Source organism: Rattus norvegicus, chromosome 5 (assembly GCF_021556685.1).
Source record: "Rattus norvegicus strain SHRSP/BbbUtx chromosome 5, alternate assembly SHRSP_T2T, whole genome shotgun sequence".
NCBI lineage: Eukaryota > Metazoa > Chordata > Mammalia > Rodentia > Muridae > Rattus > Rattus norvegicus.
In genome coordinates, this window is record NC_141538.1 from 148912965 (window position 1) to 148929801 (window position 16837).

A 16837-nucleotide genomic window follows, 5' to 3' on the forward strand; every position below is an offset into this window, starting at 1 on the left:
CCAAAGCAACTTAGAGAAGGCACGGTTCATTTGGGCTTCCAGTACGAGACAGTGTGTCATTGCAGGGAGACATAGCGGCGAGTGGCAGGCATGGCTGTAGGAGCAGGAAGCAGGAAGCTGATGACTCATATCTTCTACTGCAAACACAAAACAGAGTGAACCAGAAGTGGCTTGGACCTCTAATCTCTAAACATCACTCCTGGGTGATATAGTTCTTCCAACAAAGTCACACCATCAACCAAGTGTTCAAATGTTTGAGACTGTGGGGCATCTCATTCAAACCACCATATTTCTCAACACACTTAACTCCATTCCCATTCTCGGCCAGCTGTACCACTCTATTTTTTTATGTGCAGCTGGAAAGTCCTCATTTCTTCAGCTCCATTGTATGACGTGGCTCAGTGACCTCAGATCCTGTGTCTTTTCTTTGCCTGCCTATGATAAGGTATTACTGCCTTTGCCTGCTTGTGAGCTGCCTGAGAGCAAGGGCTATCCCCCTGCTTCCCTTTAGTCAAATGGGGGGGGGGGCTTTCCTCTGTTTCTGTTAGAAAGTTTCCCAAATTAAAATTTGAAACTCTGTAATAGCTGGGAAAGTTTTGGATGTTGTTGGAAGGTTTGTTATATAACCTCCAGTAATATAATATTACAGCATAATGGCCGGGGTAGTTATTTCTTGGATCAGATGTTCCAAGGGTCACTGTGTGGCCGTCTGGCCTTTCACATCCAGAAAACATTTTCTTGTTTTGTGAATTGATGTAGGGAGATTGTGGCTTCGTGGGCTACTCATGATAATGTGTAGTTAGTACCTTTTCATCTGTAGACAAGTGTATCTTTGAATAGAGCAAAGGTTTCTGTTCCAGTTGTTTTCAGTTGTTAGGACGCCTCTCATCATTTCTGTAGAACAGGCAGCACTCTGATGATGCTGGGGAGATGGCTCAGTGTGGTAGATGCTCTTGCACAAGACACGGGTTGGCTCTCCAGTACCTGTGCTGTGTGGCTTACAGCTGCCTCTGGTACGACCACCAGCTTCTACTCTGTAGCTCTGGCTGTCTAGAAATCTGCTATGTATACCAGGCAGGCCTCAAATTCTGTCTGTTTGCCCATGCTGGGATTAAATAAAAGTGTGTGCATTTAATGCCCGTCTCTGACCTCAGTAACAGGAGTGCCCACATACACACGCACACACACAAACTCTGAAATAACAAAGAGATAAGATCATTCATGTCTACACCCTATGGAGAGTTTCTGTCTCCAAAGAAAGGAAGAATTTATGGAACAAGTGCCAGCGAGCTGTTCCTTAAAAGCCTTTCTTCAGGAAGAAGCCGAAAATCAAAAATAGTAAAGCCTAAAATGTAGATTATCCAGAGTGTGTTTAACCGGATGGGTTATTTGAGAGACTCTGAAGGTGAGTAGGCGCTGTGCATGTGGACTTAATACCAAGTAAGACTGTTTTTTTTTGTTTTTTGTTTTTTTGTTTTTTTTTGTTTTTTTTTTTTTTGGGGGGGTTCTTTTTTTTTTTGGAGCTGGGGACCGAACCCAGGGCCTTATGCTTCCTAGGCAAGCGCTCTACCACTGAGCTAAATCCCCAACCGAGTAAGACTTTTTTTAAAAGCAGGATCTATATGTCTGTCTGTCTGTCTGTCTATGCATATATACATACATACTCAGTCTTGCCATGTTTCCTTTACTGGCCTTGAACTCATGAATTTCCTGCTTCTATCTCTTCTTTTTAGGAAGAATGCCTGGTTTTCGTGGTTTTGTGGCGTTTGTGTAGAAGCAGGTGTAGACACTGTGGTGGTAATATATTAGTTAGTTGTTGACTCACCAGTCCTTGTGGAAACCTGAGTTCTCTTGCAGTGGGATCGTGTTAAATTGGTTGGTGTAAGTACTACTGGCCAGGCATGGGAGGGCTCAGTGATGATCAAGGCTGTCTTAAGTGGGTGTTTGGGTTGACAGAGCAGAGAGTATTATATATAATCACAGTGTGCCTGGACTGTAATTCTAGCATTGAGTACAAGACTGCATTGAGAATTGAGTCTCAGTTGTAGTGGTCTTGCTTATACCAGATGTGTCTCTGAGAGTACCCAGAACAACTGAGGGTCGTTAAGCTGTGATCTAGAGCACTGTGTATTGTTTTCCACATTATGCTCTTTGATTTTGGGGTCTGTAAATGAGGAACAAAAGGTGGTCATCTTGCGTTTTTAATTTGCTTCAAATTGTAGGGCAGCTTTATTTTTGTCTGTTTTTTTCCTTTTTTGGTGGGGTGAGGGGGAGTTAGTGTGGACAACTACAGAATAAATGGTCTCTTGTCCTAGCTCCTTTCCATTGTGACGTTTCCCATTGAAGTTGATGGAAGTTGGTTTTGTAACAAAGTGTCAGCTTGATTGAGATACCTGATAGAAAGCGTCCAGTGAGTAGGGGAAAGGTGCTTAGTCCCTTTTTATTCTGTGGGCTTTGGATTTTTTAGATTCTTCTCTGGTTACTGGTGCTCATTGTGAATGTGACCTCTCAGATTTATAAGAGCAAGAGTTCTAGAAATCCTTTGGGCAGTTAGGTGACTCCTGTGATTTGCTTTCTTGTCTGCTTTGTTTTATGGTGAGGGACTGTGCAGGCCCAGCGCATGCTTTGCTTCTGAGCAGCTTTGCCAACCCATATTGTTGAGGGTGTCCTTTTGTGTGTATTCTAAATATATGGTATGTGGTAGACTATGGAGAAAACACATCAATGTGTTTAAAAGCAGAATCTATATTTGCTTCTTTATACATAAGAAGCATGAATTATTAGCTGATACTGAGCATGAGAAGGATTTTGGAACGCTCGTGACTACACAGAAGAGGAAAGTGCATGGTTGCCATCTGCTGTAACAACACAGCTTTAAGGCTAATAGTGACCCTTTTTGGAGACTATTTCAAGAGTTTAAAGAATATGCTGAAGAGTCTGCAGGTGGATAAGCACTCAAGTGAGCCTGCAGGATTGACATTCATGGAAACGGGGCCTCAATTAAGGCTATTTTCTCCACATAATATCCTTTTTGATGTCCTTCTGGAGTGATCTTTCCACTTTCTTGCTTTGCCTTTTGCCTTCTTAATCCTGAAAAACAGCCCCCAAAAGTTTTTGTATTACCAAATTCGTGCCATTCTGTGGTATGTATTTGAGCAGTTTTTAAATGAAGTAACATATAATTTTCCATTTATATTCCCACCAAAATATTTTGGAAGTCATTATATCCTCACCATGTAACTGAAGCTAATACTGTTATGTAGGCATAAGTTATTGAGTGTTGATGCATTTTATTTAGAACAGTCAGTTGAAAATAGCCTAATATAGATAGGGTCTCATGTTACTGGAACTGACCCAGAAAACTGTTAATTGTGTAACTGAAGACCTTGAATTGATCCTTCTGTTCCTGTCTTGAGTAGTGGGATTATAGAGTGTGCACATGTGACTTGTAACTGACTATAATTCCAGCTGCAGGGCATCCAGTGCAGGATCCAGGATCTCCAGGAGGAGAGGGATCTTCTCTTCCTCCTCATCATCACCTAAGTGCACTTTGAAAACACACACACACACACACACACACACACACACACACACACACACACCCTGTCTGTCTGTCTGTCTGTCTGTCAGTCTGTCTGCCTGCCTGCCTGCCTGCCTGCCTGCCTGCCTGCCTGCCTGCCTGTCTCTCTGTCTCACACACACTCATTTTCTTCATTAGTGATTAACCATCGTTAACGGAGGCCATAAGTATGCATAACTTTAGTATTTTGTTTTTGAAACTCAGTCTCTTTGTAGCCATGGCTGTCCTGGTAGCCCTGCATAGATCAAGCTTTTCTCAAACTCAAGAGAAGGGCCTCCCTCTAACTGTCTCCTGAATGCTGGCCACCACACTGGCTTATTTGCATAGCTTTAATGCAAAACACCTTTAAAATTCACCAGCGTCCTATGGGCTATTATTGAGGAAGACTTGTTATTGACTAGTTATAGGATTATTTACGGTTACCTCAGTGTATTTTATTTTGTTCAGTTATACAGAAACATTTATTTGGTAGAGGATTGGGTTTTAGTTTTGATTTGAGATCTCAGAAATCATTTACCCTAGAATCAATCAATCTCTCTTTTTCTCTGTCTTTATGTTTCTGTCTTTATGTTTGTCCCTGTCTCTTTCTCCCCCTCTTCCTCTCTCCTCTTACCCTCTCTCCCCCCCCTCCCTGGTGTCATATCCCCCCCTTCCCCCCCCCCCCCCCCGTTTGCTTTTTGAGATGGTCTTTCCAGCTCTGGCTGTGCTGGAACTCATGTAGACTAGGCTGACCTCAAACTTAGAGAGATCCTCCTGCCTCTGCATGCACCACCAGGATCATTTGGAATTAGTTGTTTTATCTGTTAAGGAACAGTGAAGGTTTTGTTGTTGTTGTTTAAATATAACATTTATATGTTTAGTGTATATGGGTGTTTGGTATACATATGGACTATTGGCTCTTGTCTGAGACACATAAACAACAGTAAAAATTGAAACAAAATGGCGAGATCTTTTGGTCTCTAGTGTTAGGCTTCCCCCGCCCCCCAACCAAGGACTGCACAGGCTTTGTTATGTAGATTTTGCCCCCCCCCACTTTCAGTTCAGCTTTATCCTTAGTCTTCTTTTGAAAGGTGTTTAACAGAAAACTGTTCTCTAATAACTTAGCATCTTTCCTTGTAACTTCCAAAAACATTTGTATGTGTGCGCCCGTGTGCATGCATTCATGACATGAGGGAGGGGGGAGAGAGACAGAGACAGAGACAGAGACAGACACCGAGACCATACAGAGGACAGCTTGTGGGAGTTTTATCCTTCCGCTGTGTAGGATATACTGATTATAACAGTAATAATATTAATAGCTCCCTTTTGTTTTCTAAGCCATATTGGTAATAACTACCTTTTATAAATAGCCCACTGTTGTGTTGTATGTTTTTGAGCTTTTGGAACAGGAACATTGCCTTTTGTAAACTCATGTAGTGAGGGACATAGAAGAAAGAAAGTCAAAGCAGTTTGTTATAGATACCCAAACTGTGCTTTCAGCATTTATTGGGAATATGACTTTGAAATGTTTGCTGAATTGCCCCGTGCTCCCTCCCTGTGCACGCGCTATAATCAGCACAGCTCTCATCTGCTGTTCCTAGCTCCTTTCTCAGTGAATGCATGACAGCGGTAGCAGAACTCAGGGATGTGCTACCAGAGGGCATTAGTTTGAGTTTTTTTTTTTTTCGGAGCTGGGGACCGAACCCAGGGCCTTGCACTTCCTAGGCAAGCGCTCTACCACTGAGCTAAATCCCCAACCCCCTAGTTTGAGTTTTTAAGGAGCTTTGGAGGCTGTCACTTGCCAATTACCCAGTTTTGTTTTGTACTGTATTTCTCAAGAGAAAATGTACCAAGAAAAAAATGACAAAATTGACATAATCTAATATATAATCAAATCTAATGGCTGATACATAATTAGCTTTTGTTAAATTGTTTACTATAAAATGCTCTCAGAAAGAAAATCTCCCATTTTTCTTATCACTAATTGTTAAGCAGTCCTTAACCACAGGCTACGTGTGGCCTCTTGCAAGGCTAAATGTATGTGATTCCTGTTAGAAGTAATAATCTTTACCTTGAAGTGTGACCACATGAGGATGGGGACTGCAGATTTTGGTTACATGGGAGGATTGCTTTTACGGTATTCACATATATGTGTGTGTTTACAGTTATAATACTGAGTACATGAAGGATGTATCGAGGAAAGTCTTGAGTGTTGTTGGATCCTGTCAGGATGCCCTCAGCCCTGACATTCTACATGTATCACTGTTACCTCCCAGTTCCATTCTGTGCAGCAGCCCAGCAGTGGGACTTAGCAGTGAGAAGGGTTGTTTAAAGCAGGGCCGTGAGGGTGGCATAGAAGCAAATGGAATCAGTTGGTGAGAAGGACTGCTTCAAAAACTTTTAGTTTTTTTATGTGGCTTTTACCTTTGTTTATTACTTAACCTTTATTTATTTGCTTTTAAAAATTATTTTTTGGTACTTGATTGAACCCAGGGCTTATTACATGCTCAGTGAATGTTTCATCACTAAGCTATCTATATTCCTGGCCTCTTCATTTTTTTTCCTCTTAGCTGATTCTCTTGTGTACAAACACCCCCCACCTCCGCGCACGCGCGTGTGCTAGTGACAGTGTTCTTGAGATAAACTTGCAAAGCCCATACATAAATGCAGCTTGTAAGACACACTGATCAGCTTTGGTCTTAGGGTGGACAAGTGTTTTGAATGCTTGAGAAATTCATCTATCTCACTGCTTGGTATTAGATATGTATGAGCTAATGCCTTTTTATTTTTATCAGCATCATGGTGACGTTTCCTTTAACCTTTGAAAAGGAAAGCCAGAGGGTTTTTTGTTTTTTTGTTTTTTTTTTTTTAAATCTGAATATGATTGTTTCCTAAGGACCGGCAAGATGAAAATCTGTTTGTTTGGTTTTTTTTTTTTTTAAAGAAATACTTGAAGTATAGAAAGTAAGATTCAGGTTAAAGTGGCCACTGTGTTGAACATATCCCAACTTTTTATTTAAAATATTTGTAGTGATTGGGAGAGATGGTTCAATAGTTAAGAGCACTGGCTGCTCGGGGTTGGGGATTTAGCTCAGTAGTAGAGCGCTTGCCTAGGAAGCGCAAGGCCCTGGGTTTGGTCCCCAGCTCGGGGGTGAGGGGGGGACAAAAAAAAAAAAAAAGAGCACTGGCTGCTCAGAGGATCCAGGTTAAATTCCCAGTACTCACATGGCAGCTCACAACTGTCTGTTCCAGGGGATCTGACTCCCTCATGAATACAGGCAAAACACCAATGCTCGTAAAATATCAATATTTTTAGGCTTATGTGTATGAATGTTTTGCATGGTGTGTGTGTGTGTGTGTGTGTGTGTGTGTGTGTGTGTGTGTGTGTGTGTGTGTGTGTACACCACATATTTACCGGGTACCACATAGGTCCAGGGATTGAACCTGGAGCAAAAGCACCAAGTGCTTTAATGAGCCGAACCATCTCTCCAGCCCTGTTTGAGACAGACATAGGTAGGGTGTAAGGCCACAGGATTAAATCTCTGTTGTATACATTAATAGTAAGAATAGTTGCAGTGGTAATTTAGCTGAGTTGACGTGATGGCACCTTCTGATGTCTCTCAATAAATATGGCTGTAGTTGAAGGTCTGTCCTGTCTGTTAGACATCACCTAGTGATGTGAACTGGGCTCTCGGTGGCTCTAGTAGAAGAATAGGTGGCTGGAAGCTGTATTCTGGGCATAGAGCTTTTGAGCAGTTTACAACCAGGCTGTCAGCTTCACCTTTCTTCTTCATTCTCCATGTTCCTTGCATAGTAAATATTTGTTAAATGAATAGGTGAATCACTTACTTCGGGATCTTCTATAGGTACATTCATGGGATCATGTTAACGAGAGGTGTTTGACACTTTTCTCTCTTTGCTGCGAATTAAAATTTTGTGTGCAAGTCCTGATGCCACCAGCATAGGAAGTCAGAGAACAGCTCATAGGTCCTAGGGATTCAGCTCAGTTTCTTAGGCTGAAAGTTAGGAACCTTGCTTGTTCACTTGTCCATAGCTATACTTTAGGAGACCCTGAAACTCCCAAAGCCAGGCATTTCTCTAATTCATTCATTAGGAAAGGCTGCTACTTTATGAAGGTATGCAAAATCATTTTCCTAGAGAATAAAGCAAACCTTTCTCATCTCCTCCAAAGCATGACTAAGTAAGAACTCAGTACTCTTGGGTCTTAAAAGACCTTTGGATCGATTCTAACCTTTGGGGTCATGTGGAAGTTACTTTGCAGCTTTCTTACCTGACTTTAAGGTGTTCCTTAGTCATTCTGTGCTGTACACTTGCTGGTTGCTATTAAGGATTTTTCATATGTGTATGTCAGGAGTTAGGGAACATTTGACATAGGATCAATCTATGGAGGAGGGTGGGCTATTTGAGGCAGGAAGGGAGAATAGATAGACTGAAGCATTATTCCTTCAGGGAGTGGAGCAGGCATCCTTTTTTGTCAGATATTATGTGTAACAGAGGCTAATGGAATTGTTAAGAGATTTCAAACACATTTCACAGGACAGTTCTCTAACTATAGCATCTTTCTCTTGCCTCAGCTATTCCAAAGACCCAATGCGCTTGCTGTTCAGCAGTTGACAGCTGCCCAGCAGCAGCAATATGCACTTGCAGCAGCCCACCAGCCTCACATCGGTAAGTCCTTTAAGCCCGTGTCTCTTTCTATCTAGCAGTGGTAGATGCTGGGAAAACCAGTAACTTACAAATGTCAGAGGCCTTCCTGACAATTGGGAGGCAGTGAGAGTTTAGAGGAGTTCCAGGCCAGTCTGATCTACAGAATAGATAATACATTTGTGGTGAGCCTGGAATTTACAGTGATTCCCTGTGTCCAAAAAAAGAAAGGGCACGGGTGGCCGGATTTGAGACAAATGCCTTGTACAGAGTAAGTGGCCTCTCTTTCTTGTGTCCAGTTATTTCTTGCCCCATAGTTTATTTTCGATGTGCTAGATCTAAACTCATAATACTTCTCTGAAATGTATTCCCCTTTACCCCCAGGATTTAAATAATTTGCTAGAGAAATGACTACTGATACCTCTTCGTAAGATTTCAGGCAACAGTACTGGGTGTGGTGGCACACACATTTATTCCAGAACTTGAGAAGCAGAGGCAGGAGGACCTCTATCAGTTCAAAGCCAGCCTGTATTACAACATAGTGAGTTCCAAGCCAGCCAGGGGTACACAGTGACATTCTGTCCCCCAGAATAAATAAATGACTAGATTTCCGCACCCGTGATTAGGTTGTTGCAGTTATGAATAGCCCAGGTCACTTTTCAGCTTACTGGACAGCAGATAACGCTTTTTTTTCCTTTTAAGAGCCATCTTCCAAGTCTTTTCTTCCTCTTCTTGGGTTGAGTTTGGCAGGCATTTTAATCTTCACTTGGACCTTCCTACCTATTTAGACCTCTATTTTTAGATCTTTGAGACAGGATCGTGGTGTAGTCTCAACTGGCCTTAGACTCATGTCGGTTATCCTGCCTCAGCCACCCAAGTGTTGATATCACAGATCCCCGCCAGACCTTCTTAAGGGTTCTTCAAAACAAAATACCCTGACTGTAACTAAGTGGGAGGAGAGATTTCTTTTATTGTTTTTTTTTTAATATCTATTTATTTATTATGTATACATCATGCAGCTTTCTGCCTGCATGTGCACCTACAGGCCAGAAGAGGGCATCAGACCTCATTACAGATGGTTGTGAGCCACCATGTGGTTGCTGGAAATTGAACTCAGGACCTCTGGAAGAGCAGTCAGTGCTCTAAACCGCTGAGCCATCTCTCCAGCCCGATTTTTTTTATTCTTGCTTTAAAAGTAACAGAAACGAGCAGAAAGGACATGGCAACACTGGATGTGTATGCAAGGAAGAAGAGCATTTAACCCCACCCTAGTTGCCATAAGATCCTACCAGTGCTGTGTGTATGTAAATTGCCATTAATACCAAAACTGTTTTGAAACATTGTTTTAATAGAAATAATTCATCATTTAATAAAAGTGTTTTGAAACAATTTTAATAGTAAAATTGAAAATTAGTATGATTTTAAAATTAAGATTTGGAGATGGAGTATGTATAGTAGATTCAGTGTCTGCACAGGGCCCTAGATTCAACCCCCAGCAACACAAACAAACAGTAAAATTAATTCCTAAGAGTCTGTCTAGCTGGATTTAAAACTGTAACAGAGACAGGGCAAGGAGACAATATAAAAATGAGGTGTGCATGATTTGTTGCAAACACTACATTAGTAAAGATGGGAGAGGTTGCCCAAAGTGGTCTAAACTGGGCGGTGTAGTCCAGCACTTTGAAGATTGAGGCAGGGGGATTCAAGGGAAGTAAGCTACATAGTGAGACTTCCATTTCACAGAGCTAACAGGACTGGAGTGAAGCTTGGTAGGTAAGAGTGTTTACTGGTCAAGCAAAAAGACCTGAGTTTAAATGTTCAGTACTCACTTGAAGGCAGGTAGATCCCAGTATTGGGGAATGGGAAGGAGGATCCAAGGACAACCTGTCTTAAAAAATAAGGTAGAGAGCCTTAGAGCTATGGGTGTCAACCTGTGGACTCGCGTATCAGATATTCACGTTACGATTCAAAATAGTAGAAAAATAAGATTAAGAAGTAGCAATGAAATTTTATGGTTGCAGGTCACCACAACATGAGAAACTTAATTAAAGAATTGTAACAATAGGAAGGTTGAGAACCACTGCTATAGAGGAAGGTACCTGTTGTCTTCCCCTGTCCTCCCAGTGTACTCACTCACTCACTCACGCATGCACGCACTTGGATAGATGTCACTATGGCTTTTTATTGAGGTTATATTATCTTTGTGAAATTCCTCTTTACTCTCAGCTCAGCCTATTCTCTCTTCCTTTTGTCCCCTTCATCTACAGCCTGGAATGCTAGCCAAACTAGAGAGTTGTGTAGTAGGGCTGCAGTTTGGTCGTTTGTTTTTACTGACAGGTATGTTTCCAGCAGGTTTAGCTCCCGCTGCGTTTGTCCCCAACCCATACATCATCAGCGCTGCTCCCCCAGGGACGGACCCCTACACAGCTGGATTGGCTGCAGCAGCGACACTCGGTGAGACACGTGCTGCATGAGGGATTTGCTCACCTGCTAGAAAGTCCTTTGAAATGGGCGTGCCTTTCTCCTCTCGCAAACCCATGTCTCCAACACCAATGTCTCCTGGCTTTAGTTCCTGTCCCTTTTCAGTCATATTTCTCTGCTTAGCTATTTCCCCATTCTGCCTAGGAAAATAAGGCGCTCACTCATTTTGCCCCACAGTGGCTTGGGCGCCCTGAATTGCTTGTTGATAGTGCAGGGTATTTGCTCAGCTTTTTCTGCTGGTTCCATAGGGAGCTCACTGTTTTCTTGCCTTCTCTTTGCTTTGTGGCTTTCCCTTCCTCCAGTCCTCTAAATTACATAGCTTTTGAGCACAAGTCTTAATACCTCCCTTGGATTTCTCTTCTCCCTACTCTGAAATGTGGCCTGGTACTGTTACTGTCACATTAGGTTCATCATCAGAGCCTGAGGAGAAGATGACAGTTGGGTTGATCCTTGGGATTAGTGAGTACTACAAAGGAGCTCTAGTGTCAGAATTCTGAAGATCGACTGAGGTTAGCCCATTGTATATCATTCTCTCTCCATGACTTGTGTGTGAAGCTGACCAATGTACCGTTCTTTTTTTCTTGAATGGTCACATTGGCTCACAACATACACTACAGTCAGCCCCATCTGATCTCAGTTCCTTACAGTACCAACTTGGGCTTCTGTCTTGGGATATTAGTCATGGCTTGTGCCTGGGAAGATCTGGCGTTGGTCTGGATGGATGATCTGTTAGTCTGGGTTGCCTGTTGTTTCTTTGTTGCTGACAGCTGTGGGTGTTATTTGCTGTGGATGGATTTACAATGGCCTTTTCCTTCCCTGAACTTTGATTTGTATTTCAAAGTCAAGTACCTTTCTCCTTTGACTCTGTGTAGCACTATTGTTGTCTCAAAGGGGCCATAAATGTTAAGTGGCTTCATTTCAATATGAAGACAAAGACATTTTCAACTTAGTTCCCATGTAAGGTTTCTGTGACTGTTGTGTAGAACATTTACGTCTGGTGTGTGGTTCTCAGTGATGGTGCAGTTTAGCTCCTGAATTGCTTCCCTGGTGATGATGGCAGCCTGGTTAATACTTCTTGGGAGTGTGACAGTCCTGTCAGCAGTGCGGACCTTGGTTGGCTACCACTAACACTTGCCACACCTAAGAGCTATGCACTGCCCTGATTACTGCTGTTGAGCATTTTCCATCATCAGGTAATGAGTGTGCAGTTACTGAAATGGTAGGTTGTGTGCACATGACCCCGACTGCAGATGACAAGAGACATTAGCGACCCAAACCATGGAAGAAAGGATTTTGTAAACACAGAAATTGAGCCAAAAGTTGTGATTAGCCAGTTTCAGCTCAGCACCCTGACTGGGGTGTTTAATTTCGACCACATGACCAAGGTCCAAGTAGTAGAAGTACCAGCTCAAGGATTTGGAGGCAGAGTGTTAAGTTTTTAGGGCACTGTCCTTGCAGGTCTCACCCATCTTCTCAAAGGCCAAAGGGCCACACTCTTTTATTTTATTTTATTTTTATTTTTTGGTTCTTTTTTTCGGAGCTGGGGACCGAACCCAGGGCCTTGCACTTCCTAGGTAAGCGCTCTACCACTGAGCTAAATCCCCAACCCCAAAGGGCCATACTCTTAACCTGGCACACTGCTGTGTGAACAAGGAACCCAGGCACTGGGACAATTTCCTTAGGTGCCTTTCTCCCCTTTCCCCCTTGTGGCTTTCTTTATCTTAATAGCTTGTCAGGTGAGTTTGGAGACTGTCATTTTCTTTACTTGTTTAGGTTCTGAAAAGCCAACAAGGCACTTTAATGCGTACACACGCTCGCTGTGAGAAAATGGTCCGTGTGGTAACGCATTTCCTCAACAACACAGTGGGCGTTCTTGGTCATGGTAAGCCATAGGTGTCAAACAGCACCCAGCTAGAAGTTCTGGAGGCAAACATTAGGCCGTGATGCAGTCAAACTTGCTTGTGGTTTAGAACCTTGCAGCTCCTCTACCAGCACAACTATACTAAAATGCAAGGCTGTTCACTGCTTGTCATGCTGCACGCACGTATGTGCTTAGCCTGTGAGACTGAGCAAGAGGCGTGTCTCACCAGATTCCAGGAGTTGTCTTTGAACACTTTATGTTTTCCTTCTATGTAAGTTCTTTTAATTATGTAAAATATACACAAACTATTTACTCTTAGAGCCTTGTCACTGTCTTCAGGGTGAATTCACATCTTTTTTCTTTTTTGGTACCAACTGCAGCATAGAATTTTGACCTAGACTTTGGCCCCACCGGCTGCTCTCTGAGCTACCTTATTCCGTTCAGATCTGCTTCTCTGACTTGTGTGGCAGACTTTGGAGCTCACTTATCACCAGTGAAGGGGACAGTTGGCTTGGAGAGAGTGTTGAGTTTCTGTGCTGGGGCCGGTGACTCTGTGGTGAGTCAAGAGTAAGGTGCATTGTGCTTTTGTCAATAACAGTCAGCTTGAAATGTGAGGCTGGATGTAACTGTGTGAGTATGTGCTTGTTGTGTTGAATAGCTTTGAGACTTTAAACATAGAAAAAATAGTCAAAGGTTTTTGAAATTGTATGTGGAGGTACGGTTATCAGAAGGGTCATAGATTGCATCTGGCGTTAGTGAAGGCTGAACACAGCTGGAGTTTGTTCTTTTCCTTTCTGTTTAAGCTCATGTATCTTCCGTGTATTTCTCTTTCACAGCAAACTTTGTCTGATGTCTGTCATGTATCTTTTCTTTCTCATGGGGTAAACATAACTTCAGCTGGGTATGCTGTTTCATGTCTATAGTCCAGCACTTGGGAGGCTAAGGAAGGAGCAGGTCTAGTTTGAAGCCAAACTGGGCTGCATAGCATGACCTCATCTGACAAACAAATCTTTGTCTCAGGCAGCTCCTCCTGTTTTTAAGCCCCATTCCTTCAGTTCCCTTCCCAGCTTCTCTTTAGTAGCCTAATCACTGTACCCATACCTGTCTGGCCACAGTGCAGCCTGGCTTCAGAAGACCCTGCCACAAGGATCATACAGTCAACCTCAGTCCCTCCCTCCTCTCATAAATACTAGCTAGCACAAGTCTTTGTGTTCTTTAATATTTTTTTGGATCTCACTTTTCAAGATCTGAATAATCTTAAGGTCATGCTTTTTAAACTTCTTACCCTTTTCTGGTTCCTTTCAGGCCCAGCTGTGGTCCCTCACCAATATTATGGAGTCACGCCATGGGGTGTCTATCCTGCTAGTCTTTTCCAGCAACAAGCTGCTGCAGCTGCAGCAGCAACAAATTCAGCTACTCAGCAGAGTGCCCCACAGGCCCAGCAGGGACAGCAGCAGGTAAAGTCACTCCTGTGAGGCAGGCGTGTGGTGTGTGTTACTGACAGACAGACCAGTGAGTGCATCTGTGTGCAAATGACTCACAGCTGATGTTAATGTCTTCATAAAACACAGGGTACCTCTGAGAGAGAGCGAGTGTGTGTGTGTGTGTGTGTGTGTGTGTGTCTGTCTCTGTCTCTGTCTGTCACAGATGATGTTGCTCTTAATCATAAAGTGCGGAGTGCCTGTGCTTGATGTCCACATACTTCAGTGCTCATTTAGCTGATATATACATTATTGTTGTTGGGTGGGTCAGAGGTTATTAGCCTCTGGTGCCATTCTTCAGGAGCCAGCCACCTTTTTTATTGAGATGAATATCTTTCACCCATACCTGGCATGCACCAGTTAGGTTGGACTATCCAGCCAATGAGCCAGGAATCTTCTTGTTCCTTCTCTGACACTGGGATAAGTTCTTGTTAACGTCAGTGCTGGGCATTGAGTTCTGGTTTACATGCTATGTAGCCCTGGCTATCCTGGAATTCACTGTGTAGACCAGGCCGTTTTCTGAACTTTTTCTTTTTTTTTTTTTTAATTTATTTATTCTTTTATGCTATAAGTACACTGTAGCTGTCTTCAGACACACCAGAAGAGGGCATTAAATCCCATTGCAGATGGGTGGTTACTGGGAATTGAACTCAGGACCTCTGGAAGAGCAGTCAGTGCTCTTAACCGCTGAGCCATCTCTCCAGCCCCCGTTTTCTGAACCTAAGAGAGCTGTCTTCCCTGCTTCCTGAGTTCTGGAGTCACCATGCCCTGCCAGAATGTCAGAGGGGTTCCAGGACAGCCAGGGCTACACAGACTAACTGCATCTCTGTCTCTGTCTCTGTCTCTGTCTCTGTCTCTGTCTCTGTTCTCTCTCTCTCTCTCTCTCTCTCTCTCTCTCTTTCTCTCTCTCTCACACACACACACACACACACAGACACACACACACACACAGACACACACACACACAGACACACAGACGATTTAAGAGGACTTAGGTTCCAAAGGGTTAGTGTTTCTGATGGCTGAGGGAAGATGGTAACAACAGCTGAGAGAGGGGTTGGGGAGAGAAGTGTTAGCCCACTTCTCAAACCACAAGTGGGAAGCAAAGAGCAAACCGGGAAACTCCAAGCTCACCCTACTGACCTACTTCCTCCAACAAGACCTTAATTCTTCTTAAACATTTTTTTTTTTTTTAATCATGTGGAGACAGTAGTCAAACATGAAGCTGTGTGCCCATTTTCACTTAAAGCGCCATACAAGAGAAAAAAGAAAATGTTGTGGTTAAGAATTTTGTGCTTTGGTTTGGGAGTTGGCTCAGTTGGTATTGGATCAGTGTTTTCCTAGCGTGCATGAAGCCCTGGGTTCCATCCCCTAGCACCATGTGAGCACAACCGAACATGGCGGCATGCCTAGTGGAGGTAGGATGGTAAACAGTTCAGAATTGCCCTGAGTTTGGAGATGGCTGTGGAGTGCGTACAGATACTTCTACTCGGTGTTGACACTGCTCCCTGTCTGCGCTGATCTCTCCTAGTCCTTTTTAGTCTTCTTTTTCACTCATGTGACAGAACTCTGACATTGCACTGCTTCCTTCCTTCCTTCCTTCCTTCCTTCCTTCCTTCCTTCCTTCCTTCCTTCCTTCCTTCCTTCCTTCCTTCCTTCCTCTTACTCTTGTTCTGTATTCAAGAGTGTTTTGCCTGCATGTTTGTATGCACGTTTCCCCTGGTATCTCCAAGGCCAGAAGAGGGCATTGACTCTATTGGAACTGGAGTTGCAGGCAGTCGCGAGTGCACGTGGGTGCTGCGAGTTCTCACTGTTACTCTAAGCTGTCTCTCCAGCCCTGTTGACTAGAGTGCACCTGCTTTGCCTGTCTCATTTATAGTTATATTTTCACTGTTTGCTCTATGGTAAGAGTTAAAACTATTGAGTAACGAGTATCACTGTGTTCCAGTCTTTTCTCTTGTCCTCTCTCCCTCCTCCCTCCTCCTTCCTCCTCTTTCTTTCTTTCTGACAGGGTTTCTCTGTGTGCCTCTGCCTCCTTAGTGCAGGGATTAAAGGTGTGCACCATCCTGTCTGGTATTATCTACTGTTTCTAAAGGTTGCACTTACAACAAGAGTATTCTAGAATGAAATTTTACCCTAGTAGCCACACAGTGTGATGAAATCATTATAGTAAACATTTTATTCCGTGCAGTGGTGGCACATTTCTTTTATCCCAGCACTCAGGAAGCAGAGACAGGTGAATCTCTGAGTTTGAGGTCTACAGAGTGAGTTCCAGCACAGCCAGGGCTGCACAGAAAACCCTGCCTTAGTTGAAAAACCAAAAAGGGGGAATAAAGGACTATTTTACTTTTGCTGTCTGACTCTAGTAGAGCATGTGGTGTGTCCTGTGAGATAGCATTTCTGTTTCCTACTCCCAGGTTCTTCGTGGAGGAGCTAGCCAGCGTCCTTTGACCCCAAATCAGAACCAGCAGGGACAACAAACAGATCCCCTTGTAGCAGCTGCAGCAGTGAACTCTGCTCTTGCCTTTGGACAAGGATTGGCTGCAGGTATGCCAGGTAAGAGTCCCACTCATGTTCCTAATACTTTGTGAGGCCAAGAAAGTATGAATTCAGGGAGTGTTTGTGGCCTAGGACTGGGGACTGGCAGGGATGATCCATACTTGCCCTCACTTAGACCAGAGGCCATTGATGAGGCGCTGTTTTCTGAGCCAGTCGTTGGTCATCATGGTTATCTGAACACATGACGGATGTGTGTGTCCATACGTGTGAGAAGGTGAGCTTTGCTTTGTT

At 43.4% G+C, this 16837-nt stretch overlaps 1 protein-coding gene and 1 non-coding gene across 52 annotated transcripts in view; both read left to right on the forward strand.

Moving 5' to 3' along the window:
- Positions 1–16837, forward strand: part of Pum1 (pumilio RNA-binding family member 1) — a 117239-nt gene that overhangs the window by 65871 nt on the left and 34531 nt on the right. For 21 of the 51 annotated variants that reach the window (NM_001437072.1, NM_001437078.1, NM_001437081.1 and 18 more), the window contains 4 exons: positions 8155–8248; positions 10577–10678; positions 13872–14023; positions 16465–16603. In NM_001437072.1, the coding sequence (NP_001424001.1) occupies positions 8155–8248; positions 10577–10678; positions 13872–14023; positions 16465–16603 (487 nt within the window). Of the gene's footprint in view, positions 1–8154; positions 8249–10561; positions 10679–13871; positions 14024–16464; positions 16604–16837 lie in introns of all 51 variants that reach the window. The other 30 variants (NM_001108684.2, NM_001437076.1, XM_087550011.1 and 27 more) reach the window with 2 other exon arrangements.
- On the forward strand, positions 16687–16760 carry LOC120103260 (small nucleolar RNA SNORD103/SNORD85). The gene has a single exon (XR_015621548.1). It is a non-coding gene; the product is annotated as a small nucleolar RNA SNORD103/SNORD85 (small nucleolar RNA).